The following is a 12961-nucleotide window of genomic DNA, read 5'->3' as shown; positions in this document are numbered from 1 at the left end:
TTAGATTTATCTATTATCTATAATCTTTAAATTTCTAACTATATTGTGTTTTTATTATATTTAGAACAAGATAGATTGATGTGACAATATATCATGTGTCTTATGCTTAGGAAAAATCTATTTTATGTAGGTCTAAACAATAGTTTAATTAAAATTAATATACAAATTGTTAATAATAAAGAAAGTGATATACATTTATATGTCTTGCTTAATAAAGTTTGTTTAAAATTTTTTATAAAATAAATTTTTTAGAATAACCTAATTAATAGTATATAACAAAATGGAAGGAAAATACATTAAATATTTCTATACTCATCTATATATAATCTATTTTTTAGATTTGTAGTCGAGTAATGAATGTAATTATTTTACAATGATGAGTAGATGTTGTTGTTTATTTTATTATTGCTTATTTCATTATCTTTTCTGGTAGGAAAAAAATCTTGTTTCTTTATTAGGAGGGAAGGGAGAGCCAAAAGTGAAAAACTCAATAGTTTTTTCAGACCATAGGGAAAAACAAAAACAAATTTAAAAAAAAAAGATTTGAGCAAAACCAGTTTTTGAGAAAATTAATTTTGTTTGTGCAATTAAATTGTAATACAAGTTTCAACGAAAGTTTTTCTATTTTTAACAAGCTTAAACACAATGGCAGTTACCACAACATCGGTGCAACGTAAAAGTAACTATGCAATGTTACAAGTTGATTTGAAACTTCTCTGAAACATTTATGTGATGGAACATTGCACAGTGGGATATCAACTACCTGGGTATGTTAACTAAGTAAGCTACTAAATTTACTTTAATTTGGTCAGTTGCTCAATAATTTTTTTAAATTGTTGTATAAAAAAAGAACAAGAAAATGGCTATCTAGAAAATTTAAAAAACTTAATTGAATCTTTGCCATATAATTAGATTTTTTATACTTAACTACTGGAAAAAGCTGCATTTAATTTTTTAAGAGGATGATACTTTTGGGACATACTTATTCTGTATTGTATTTTATACAACTAACGACATTTTCAAATAAAATTTTTCATGTAATAATTAATTCAACTAATTTCTAACAGAAGGATAAATTACTTTAATATAAATTACATCATATTATACATTTAGTAATGTAAGCTGACAGATAGTCTAAGCTCTGAATCATTTTTCATATGAACTTTGAATTCAAATGTAAGATGTAACATATGCATTACAGCAGTGGCGTGGCAAACTTCATTAAGTTATGACTTTATGAGGCAGACCAATCACCCACTCCAACCATCACAAAAAACATTAAAACATTTTTTTAAGATAAAATATATTAATTAATTTAAATAATAATGCTTTTTTTAACACATTAGATGATCTTTGAGGGCACCCACCACCTCTCAAAATGAGGCACGTGCCTCAAATATAGTCCTTTGTCACGCCACTGCATTACAGTGACCCACAAGGCTACAGGACACCTAATGTACAGTAGTGATACCCAATTGTCTATCTTTCTAAAATTATCCTTCAAAAAGATATTGGGCCTTACTGAATATGATCTGAATGTATAAATTAATATCATTGAAATTACGAAATAAAATAATATAATTTTAATTATTTACAAAAATCTTATATAGGTACACATATAAAAATAAGCTATTATTAAATATAAATAGGTCTGTCATAATGTGCAAGTTATCTTCTTTTTAGAGCCAAACAATTTGTTCTATCCAAGATAAAAATGCTGAAACTTTAGTGTATACACCGGGTGAATTTTCTGTTGCACACAATTTTCCAAATGATGTTATTCCAATTAAATTGAAAATACATGCATTTTTCTCTGATTTCACCACGAGTGGTCCGCCAGAATCACCCTAAACAGTAAGTAATAATTTAATTAAAAATATTTATTTGTTCAATTTAAATTCTATTGGTTTATGGTTATTGAATAAATAATTATGTAATTTGAAATTTCACCAACCAAACAAGTATCATGTCCTCCTGCCAAATCTCCAGCACACAACATAGAATCTATAATACCTCTATTTAGGGTTCTTGTTTTGCTTTCTGCTTCATATAATTTGCTACACTGGGAATTATTTATTAAATCTAAGTCTACTTTTAATAAATGATCACTTGAACGGTCACCTAAATCAAAAAATTAATATTTTACATATTTTTTTTAGAAAAGCTGAGTACATATTAAATATTTTATGCTTTAAATTACCATATTGAATACTTCCCCATCCAGTGGCTGTAACTTTTTGTGAATAATTGATATTGTCATTACTGTTAAGACAAGCTGGCCGAATGTGATCATTTAACTTAACTTTATTATCTAAACGTAATAGTGCGATGTCATTATATTTAGATGTTTTAATATAATCAGGATGCACAATGGTTTCATCCACCAGAAATTCTACTGGATGAGCTCCATCATTATTAGTCTGTAAATTCAAATCTCCCAATCTCACTCGTACTGGAGCACCCCTGTAAAACATTCATTATTAAATATATATTTTGACATATGTATAAAACTATAAGCACATATTTTAGGGAAGTTAAGTTGTTTAATTGTTTAATTTATTATAAAAATGTAATATTGATAATGATTTGTATAATATTTAATTGACAGGTAGTTAGTAGATTTTAATACCAAATAAGTTATCAACTTACAATGAGCTATGCGTACAATGAGCAGCTGTCAACACAAATTGTTCACTAATTAATGTTCCCCCACAATTCCATAAAATTCCAGACCCTGCGCTGAATCCTACTGCCGCCTATGTACAAAAATGAGATAACATTGTAAATATAGGTATATTAATATTTCATCACTTCAAATTAATTATAGTACTATACCATATGTGGGAATTCTCCTAATTCAGCTTCAGTTCCACCAACAATTAACCCAACACTTTTTGAATCACATTTTTCTATTGACACTGGCTTTGATGCTGTGTCAATTGACAGAGGTAATACAGAAACAGTTGTTCTCAATGTCTTGGAATATTCTTCGCATTCTATGATAAAAATTAATATTTAATGCTTATCATTCTGTTTGCTAGTCTAATTTTAATTTTATTGATTTTACTTTTTTCACTGATGCGTTTATTATTTTCATTTGGTCTATTTTCATAATATTCATAATATTTTTTGGTGGTTGTTGTAAATGCTGTATCGGTTAAATCATCAGGAAATAATATACTGCTACTAGTCTTATGATTAGTGGTACTTGGCCTCTTATTTTCTTCATAACTACTATGATTGATCTCACTGTTTTGAAGCGGTGAATTGTTTTCTTCGTTCCCTGAGCTATAAATATACTGTGGTTTTTTAGTAGTAGCATAATAATTAGGATTGTTATTTTGATTTGATTCATATGTTACTTGGTGTGGTTGATTATCATATTGATTATAATTCGGTCTTTGAGGTACAGAATTTTTGTGTTTATTATTATTTTGAACTTGTGGATATGTTAAAAAGTTTGGTCGATTGAAATTATTATTTTGATCCTGAATTACAGGCCTCTGTGTTTCATAGTTAGGATAGTTGTAATAATTTTGAGGTATATTTGTAGTTTGATCACTGCCATACATAATATTTTCGTTGTTTGAACTTGGTTTATTATTATTACTGCTATAAAACCCATATTCATTTGTAGGTCTAGTAGGTGTAGTTCTATTTTTATTAGGCTTAATAACTACATCTTGTTCATAGTTTTGATAAGGTCTATCTTCCACAAACTCCATAGTATGTAAAACATTAGCTACGAAATTGGTAGGTTTTGGTTTTTGATAATTAAAAAAATTTATATTTGTGATTGGATTTGGTTGTAACACAGGTGCATGAAAGAAATCAGGATTAAAACCAAATGGAGGTTGTATTGATCGATCCTCCTTTTGATCGTCACTTGAGACAAAATATTTGTTTCTTAGAACATTTTTAGCACAACAAATAATAGTCTGTTTAGAATTGCATATAGCTCCTAAATCAGTATCTCTTTGACATTTGCTTCTATGTTGACAAAATCCAACAATACCATTTTTGTTTGTACATTCATCACCTATTTCTGTAAATAATAAATTATACATATCACTATATTAGAATATCGCCCATGTTTAAATTTGCATTTAAATAAATTAAAATAAATAATATTTTTATCATAATATGTATGATATAAATAGAAAGCTAATTGAGAATGTATCACAATAAATTATGATTAATGGCGTCAATTATTGTTTGCCATCATTTAGAATCTATAAAAGTTAAATTAATCAATTTTAGAAATGAATAAATAATTTATGAAACAATATATTTTTATACAGTTATTATTTGTAAAGGTTAAACTTATATAATATATATTAAAATTATGATAGACTACTGTTGTTATTTTTATTTTTAAATGTTATAAATTTGTACAAAAATTCTAATATTACTTTAAGCATAAGAAATTATCTTTTACATAAACAATTATTTCAAACAATCTTTTTGAATTTATTTTTGTCAAGATTTTAAAATATTTTTGATTCGCTGACAGGTTTAGGGGGAAGGGTTGCTTGGAGCTGAAGCATTTAATTTTCATTTTTTCAATTATTATTGCACTTTTTTTTAAATTATAAACTACTTAGATAACAGTTATTAGTGTTATTACGTATTAATCGTTAAATTTATTTATACCCAGATTTCATGTCGGTAAGAAGTATCTTTAAGTGAATTATTATTAAAACAACACCAACCAAAACATAATCTCGATTCGCTACTGCTACAAATGTTTCGATAGTTAATTAAAGAATGTAGGTACAAGGTATCTAGGTGTTATTGTACTAAATCTGTAAATAATAATTTTAAATAAATATGTATTCACTACTAGCATTGATAAGTAAACTTTGGGCTTAAGCATTAGTGTATAACTATTTAATACTAGTGTAGGTTAGGCACAACAGTGCAGATATTGTTAATCGTTATCAATTATCATCAGTTTAATGTCAAAATATCTTCTCAACAAAATAAAATGTTTTGAAATTTTAGATTATGAATTCAAAACGTTGGTTTTACAATAATGTTAAAAATTTTTTTTTTATGTCTGTGTACACGGAAAGACGAAAGTTGTCGAACTAATTCTTCGATTTTCATCTTCAGTGTATTTTCCAATGGGAAAGTGATCCTAGTTGGTACTTTCTGGAGATCTTTAAAATTCCCTGTAGTTTTCAAAAGCACCGAAGAAAAAACGAAAAAAATTAAGGGAAAACAGGTATTTTTACTCAAAATCTTTTTTTGACAAAATCAATTTTGGATTTTGATGTAATTTTAAAACAAATTATCGTAGATACATTAAATTTTCACTGAATGTTTATATTAATATTTATCATTTGCTATACACTATACTTTTGAAATATTTTGACTCGTCTTGAATTCTTTATAAGCATATTACATACAATCTTCTGTTATTATTAGGTTTTAGAACTAATATCGAAAAAAAAGTTCAACGTAAATAGTTAATTCGGTAGACAAAAAAAATCTAAAATATATGTAAACACAGTTTTTATGTATATAGTTATTTTAAGTTCAAATTTGCACGAAATTATATATTATTAAATATCAAAGAATAAAGATTTTAGTTATGCCTAATGTTATTTAAAAATATTATTCGTGGGTACTTGAAACTTTCAAACTATACATATTATAATATTACTACCTATAATAGATACCTATAAAGATACAAGTATAATAATATGCTATTAAACTCAATCTAACGACTACAGTTGAAATAATAATAATATAAATATTTCATAAAATATCATTGGCCGAAAACCCTTTTACCTATCATTGAATTATTTGAATTAAAATTGAACACTATCCATTATACTGTATAGCAGAGCGTCATCTACTTAAGAGGACGCCACACTTGCATAGTTGTATGTGTATATCCATCGTACAAGTGATGCGTATAAAAATATATATACCTACCTTCTAAAATGTTTTTTAATTTAATATGTTACAGAATATATAAAACATACTAAATAGTAAAATATCACAAAATTAATAAATTTTACATTATACAAAGTGTACCTATAGTATATTTACGTGATATAGAACAGTGTGCTTGGTATAAATGATTATGGATATTGGCTTATTATATAATTAGTAATTACTATGGGGGAAAGTTTTGCGACCGATCCATGGGTAAGTAAAAGGACTTCTTAAGCTTAATGTTAACTACTGGTTTAAGACACGAATGTAAATGCAAATTCGCTCTAACAAGTGTGATGCATCGATGTGACGCATTGACCTTCAATAAATAAAACACTAATTCCGATGGACTTTCGGATAATGGTTCAATACCCATTATTTCTTATGGACTACCTATATATTTTTGGCGAAAATTTAACCCAAATTTAACGTGTGTTGTATTTGTAAATTAATAAATGCGTATTATAATCGTTTTTAGGAAAAAGAAGAGTATGAAAATGAAATCCATTATGTTTGTATATTATACGCAATTAGCATATAAATAGACTTGTTGTTCTGTAAACTAGAATAATTATAACCTCTGGAATGCAGTTAATGGCAATACAGTATATAATATTAATATATATATATATATATAATAGGTATATCCGTATGACCGTATAATATATATAGACATAAATATTATTATTATGTTGTTGTATATCATATTATGACGCTTAAGAGGACGCTAATCAACCATTTGTTGTCTCTGTCTTACAAGTACATAACATAACAAATTTGCGCTTAGTTGATCACCGTTAAGCTCCGTTAGTTTAAAAATTAGCGTGAACCTATTATGAAACTTGATGTTAAGAACATTATGTGTGTTTGTATGCGGGTTTTTTTCGATAGTTCAATTATATTGCAAGTTATCCGTGTATAAAAAAGTGAAAATTAAAAATGCTTATAACTCACTTAAAAACTAAGTTATCGTAAAAACACACATATAAACACCGATTATGTTCTTAACATCAAGTTTCTTAATAGGTCAATTTACTCTTATTTTAAACTAACGCAGTTAAACGTGATATGGTAAGCGTAAATTTGCGATGTTATGCACTTGTAAGACGGAGATAGCAGATATGTGTGTACTTATTTTAAAGTCGACAGTTAATAATCAAGACAAATGAACATTTATAATATGCGGACCTCCCTCCCTAGATGAAGCATGATTAATTGTTTGCAAAAAATTTGATTTTTATGGTTGTTCTTAAAAACCGAATTGTTATATACATTTAAGCTTTTTCAGTTTTTGGGATTCTAAAAAGTAAAAAGGTGTTTTCCATCTCCTTCAGGTATCACTAATCTATTTTCGTGTATTTTAAACGCATATTTTATTTTGGACAAGAAATTTTAGAATTTTTGAGAGCGCCTTATTTTTTTAATGCTATAGTGATTAACGGCTGTGATGAAATTAAAAATAATAATTTATCTTTATTATAGTCTTATCAAGATGAGCGAAACAAAACAATACTTTTGTTTCATTTTTTTTTTTTTAGATTATATATAAGCAGTTGTACTAATTAAAAGAGCTATATTTTATGTATGTATTAGTTAAAACAAAGTTCTAATGATTTTAATGGTTATTTTATTTTATTTTAAAATATTTATTGATAAATGTTTAGTAGCTTGTCAAAATTATTTTTTTATATTGTAGTAGATATTTCATTAATTTTCACTAACAAATGATGATAATACATAAGCTTATTTCCTGTGTGAATCATTTATCAAAAATTTGCAACTATACTATTCGCTTTAATATCCCTATTGAGTATTGTATTATAAATTATAACAATATATATTACAGGAAATTGTGGGATGGATTTTACTTTATTTTTTTACAGTTACTAAAGATCGTGTTTTTATGAAATGATACCATACATTCATGTGTATTTTTTAATTTAATTATTAATTGATCATAATGTATATTAGTGGAGTAGTGGCATCATTTGGAAGTGGCAGGGTGGGCATTTCCCCCCCTCCCTCTCCCCTTATGATGAGCGATCCGCAATCCCGCTATAAATTAACATTTCAAATTATTTCATTACCTTAACTAATAGATGTAAATCAAGCTGTTGATATGTTTGGGACTATGAAGACTAGAAAATACCCAGTTAATGCCTAGCATCTAACATTCTAACTATCTTAGGGCCATTATCACAATGTCCGATTAAAGTTAACGCACGCTTAACTGGCGGAATTCTGCCGGTAAAAATCCCCACTAACTGTCGGTTAGCTGTTAACGAACACTTAAACCCGACATTGTTAGAACCGGCCTAAGCAACACTTTAAAAACATTAATTAATAAAAAATAATTAATAATTTACCGTATGTTTTGTTTTATTTTTTGCAAATACATTTATACTCATATTTGACGTAAATAGGACATCATTGAGGTAAAATTCTTCTCAAAATAAGTCATCGTATGATAGCTCTAGCTCATAATTCATAGGCGTGCGTAGGGGGTATGCAGGGTATGCAATTGCATACCCTGAAGTTCCGTGAGGGGCGAACATCGACTATGGAAAATTGAAACATCCAGTTATCAGTTATCAACTACCAAATATTTGCAAAATACATACATCTTGTGTTATGTAATAGTATTTATTACAATATTTTTTTAATTAAACAGTAGGTTTTTTCAATATTTGTGAGTTGTGTATACATATATTATCAGAATTTTACGAGCTTAAAATAACTTTCAGGGCGCGCTATTGTCAGCCTTCTGCATATCCTGAAAAAGAGGCCTGCGCACGCCTATGGCTCATATGTAATATTGGGTATTCCTCTATAATCTACCTAGTACATATTATTAATTATTATATATATGAGATAAGGCATAATGCATAAATAACTAGTATCTATAAAATTATGTAAAAAGGCTATTGAGATACAAGTGTAATTGTAAATTTAATTGTTAGCAAGTGTTATTATGGGTAGGTAAAAACTTTTGCCTCTCCCTGTCAAAAACTGAAATGACGCCAGTACGCCACTGATGTATATAGGTATTTTTTGATTATATTTTCCTTTAAATTTTTATATAAATACAGACCTTACCCCAATCACAATATTAACATTATCTAAATTATTAAAAACAAAATGTTTAGCAAGATTATATTATAATGGATTAATACTTAATAGGTGCTATTTACCTACATCATTGCATATAATATGACAGGTATAAAGCCTGCGTAGGAATAATTGATTTCACTCCGGGAAAGAAAATCAGAATCATTAATTATATTTTTTTAATTCGTCACTTTAATGTAATATTACAATATTTGTTGAAAGTATATTTATGCTCATATGCACTTACGTCGGACATGGAAAAAAAACCATTTCTGGTACATATATAATTAGTAATTGATATTATCAAAGCAATGCCACGAAACTAAGAAAAATTCATAATCGATAAGCCTCCTTCTTATAATTGTATATAGTATTTATAATCAATGGTAATAGGTATACAATATTTGGAGGATCGGTGGTTAGTTGAATATTTGCTGCCGCAATATATAATTATAATTTCAAGAAAGTAACCGTCAACAGATTAAAGTCTTAGTTTAAATTAGGATATATTATTATATGATTTCTATTTTCTAAATTAAAAATATTCTTCACACAACGTACCTTGCTCAAGTGCCTGACAATAACTCGCAAAAATCAAAGCACCGATTGCTCTCCAGACATGTATATTACAACGCATATTATTATTTTCGTTACTCGTACATAAACAATGATAACATGTATAATTATAAGTTACCTATTATTATGTGTGTGTTATAATATTAAATGCACTTCACTTCTACTACACTATAGTTTACTGACTTTGACTTGTACGACGAGACTAACGACCAAATGCAATAAATTGATTGCGAATAAAGAAAATGAACAGAAATCCATTCTGGTTTCCCCCCTTAAACTATTTCATACATTTATGAGAGGATATTTAATTGTGCTGAATGCCCTACCACCTGTTTACAAACAAGGATGGCAAGAGTTAAGGCCTGTTATTATGTAGGAAATGAATTATCTAATTTTTGGAAAAACCTTGAATATTAATCATCATAAAATATAACATACACAATATTATTTTCAGAAAAATTTGGTTTGAATACAAAATTATAAATAAATATACATAGGTACCTATTTAATACTCTGTAAATCTGTATGGATGTATAATGTTTGTTTTCTATAATTAATAACTAAATATAGGTATTATTATTTGTTAATATGCTAAATGAAGAAAAATATCATCTGGAATGTAAATGACGTATGCTTGTACTGATTTTTAATACCACTTTTAGACCCAAGAGGGCACAACAGGTGGTAACAGCGTATAAAGAAATATTTTATTATCTTCTTGTAAAACAAGTTAATGTACCTTAGTATAAAATATTGGCCTCAGATCACTGCAGTTGAATCAATAATTTTCACAAAAATAAACCGAATAACTTTTAAAAATACGATGTTTGTTATAAAAAATTATTTTTGACGTCGGTGTAGGTATAAAACGTAATTAAGAAATTAAAATAGTTATTAAAAAAATACCTAGCATGTCTAATGTCCATAAAACTTAAAATTGTGAAAAGCTCTATGATCACGCAAAATCAATATAGAACCTCTTTTAACAGTTTGGCTCATATATTATTAAATTTATAAATATTAAAATGTAAAATAGTATAATATTTTAATATTTATTAAAATAGTAAATAATAATGAATTGTCTGAATTATAGAATATAAAAATCCTTAACGTAACTTAATTGCATTTGCTTAGAAACATGTAGTACATAATGAACGGTAATCGGAAAATAGCCTCGTACCAACTAAGCACGTAATTTTTTTCATTATAGTGTATATTTCATAATTTTAAATTTTTAAACATTATACCTACCTATATTTCAATAAAATTAATGATTATGTAAAACTTTTTTGACAAATTAATTATTGTTAATGTCATATACTATATGTAATTTTTTTATGTATTTACCTTTTAATAAAATAAATGTATTACCTATTATAATACATTCGATGATTTCGATGCATAATAATATAATAAAATAGTTTAATAATTAATGAGAAACAATTTTTAACATTCATGTTTTAAGTTTTAACATTATAGTTGATTAATGTTAGGTGTGTATTAGTTTATTAATATGTATGGCTATGGTCGTTATGGATATGTAAAAGAAGTGTTACATAGATAAATTATATGATTAATAATATTATGACTATTGACTATATTTAATAATGTAAATTATAATAAAAAAGAATAATGTATTTAGTCGGTAGGGGGTTTTCATTTCCGATGAATAATGTTAGGGCTTTTTTTCCTGAAATCCAATAAACAAACGAGAAAATTATGAGTTCGTAATCTAAAAAAGTGGGCAAATAGAGCTCTGATATATATATAGGTACATTAGGTGTCTAGAGAAGTCGTACTGTTGAATTTAAATTCAATTATTGTATGCGAAAAATGATTCTGAGATTGATGGCCTGTCATTCTATAATATTATTAGGTATGTGATCAAATAGTAATTAATTTTACTATTAAACATTACTTTTACAAGCAGTCTATAGTATATAAGTTCAATTTATTTTTTCCGGAAAAATTATTATTGAATATGTTATTGTGTTTTTAAAATGTTTTATTATATTTAAAAAATATATAGGACCCTCTAATATTTTTAAATTTAATCAAAATAGTTATTATTTATTAAAATATCTGATTCCATCCATATCTGAGTTTAAGATGTCTAAATAAAAAATGACTGTGTTTATTTATTTTTTTGTTTGCAATATTAACTATTTATGTTAAACTTATCTTGAAAATTGTATGTTTTGGTGGAAATTCATCTATACTATAATATATTCATATGGTGAAAATATAAATCTATATAGGTGATTATTTTTAGAGTTACCCCAAAAAACAAAATGGATTTTGTCGAAAATGGATTTTGCGTTCAAATTCTCGTTTTATTTTTTATATTTTTTATTTTTAATCTCAAAGTACCAACTAAAATCAGTTGGCTGACAGAAAAATTCTGAAGAGAAAAATAGAAGTAATTTTACTGCCTCAAAATTTAATTGCAAACACAAATAAAAATAAATAAAAAACACATCATCATTGTATAAAATCAATATACATCCGCTCAAAATCTAAAATCAATCCACAAAATTTAGGAATTTAATTATAATTAGGTATAAAAAAAAAGTATTATTGAAAGTATATTGTAACATTGTAGCTGTATATTTCTTAAATTTCTTTTTCCTACTAAAAAAAACGATAAGATTATTTATTTATTTTATGCTAAAATAGCCACTCCAAAGTGTATGTGTTCTTTGAACAATTACGAAAGGTGAAACTTTTGGGTTGGGCTTCTTTCTACTACCTATTTCAACTTACAAACATCAATTGAATTTTACTGTCGCTTGCTTTTTTCTATTATCGGTGATCGATATCATATGAATCTATTTCAGTTATAAATTCGACTCATATTAATTATATTATCTAGATTAAAATATACCATATATAAGTAGGTACATTTTATTTTGATATTTTTCATTATTCGTTGTGTTTCTTTTGGAGTATTTTTAACTTATTCAGTTCTTAAATCAGTTTTTTTGTATAACGTTTTCTATAAGATAAATCGTATCTAATACCTATTTATAAATATTTGAAACATTAATATTTATTTTAACATCGATACGACAATTGGTCATACAAAATATAAATCGTTAACATGAATAGGAAGAACACAGGTCGTTGTGGCATATTATATAGATTATAAGGTTAACGACCTAACAGATCCCGGCAACATTCTATACATTTTACTATGCAAATTTTTATCAGTTGTTACATAATATATAATGTAATGAATGATGTTTAATTTTGTGAGCTTAGACAAATATGTTACGTTTATTGACTATTCAGTGATGAGTGATGAGTGATGACCATGGGTAGTAAAATGTTA

At 26.5% G+C, this 12961-nt stretch overlaps 2 protein-coding genes across 2 annotated transcripts in view; one reads left to right on the top strand and one right to left on the bottom strand.

Moving 5' to 3' along the window:
* Positions 1–1560: 1560 nt before the first annotated feature.
* On the bottom strand, positions 1561–9851 carry LOC107166813 (uncharacterized). The gene is made up of 7 exons (XM_015515621.2): positions 9616–9851; positions 3068–4045; positions 2836–2996; positions 2650–2756; positions 2201–2463; positions 1955–2121; positions 1561–1847 (listed from the first exon to the last, which is right to left on the bottom strand). Exons 1-7 carry the CDS (start codon positions 9689–9691, stop codon positions 1680–1682), a joined length of 1920 nt encoding a protein of 639 aa, XP_015371107.2. The 5' UTR covers positions 9692–9851; the 3' UTR covers positions 1561–1679.
* The window catches only part of LOC149058087 (uncharacterized), a 22655-nt gene continuing 11411 nt past the window's right edge, over positions 1718–12961 (top strand). Inside the window, exon 1 of the mRNA XM_089221543.1 lies at positions 1718–1854. The gene's annotated coding sequence lies outside the window, so the exon portion shown is untranslated. The remainder of the gene's footprint in view (positions 1855–12961) is intronic.

This window comes from Diuraphis noxia, unplaced genomic scaffold (assembly GCF_037042655.1).
Source record: "Diuraphis noxia isolate RWA-SAM2 unplaced genomic scaffold, SU_Dnox_SAM2 contig0002, whole genome shotgun sequence".
Classification (NCBI taxonomy): domain Eukaryota; kingdom Metazoa; phylum Arthropoda; class Insecta; order Hemiptera; family Aphididae; genus Diuraphis; species Diuraphis noxia.
This window is presented reverse-complemented; position numbering and strand designations above follow the sequence as displayed.

What these genes read in the sequence shown, in the direction of transcription:
- LOC107166813 (XM_015515621.2), bottom strand. Translation starts at nt 9,691, where the DNA reads ATGCGTTGTAATATACATGTCTGGAGAGCAATCGGTGCTTTGATTTTT. An exon ending in TAAACGCATCAGTGAAAAAA is followed by an intron (nt 2,997 to 3,067) that starts GTAAAATCAATA and finishes TTTTTATCATAG; the next exon opens with AATGCGAAGAATATTCCAAG. An exon ending in ATGGGGAAGTATTCAATATG is followed by an intron (nt 2,122 to 2,200) that starts GTAATTTAAAGC and finishes TTTTTGATTTAG; the next exon opens with GTGACCGTTCAAGTGATCAT.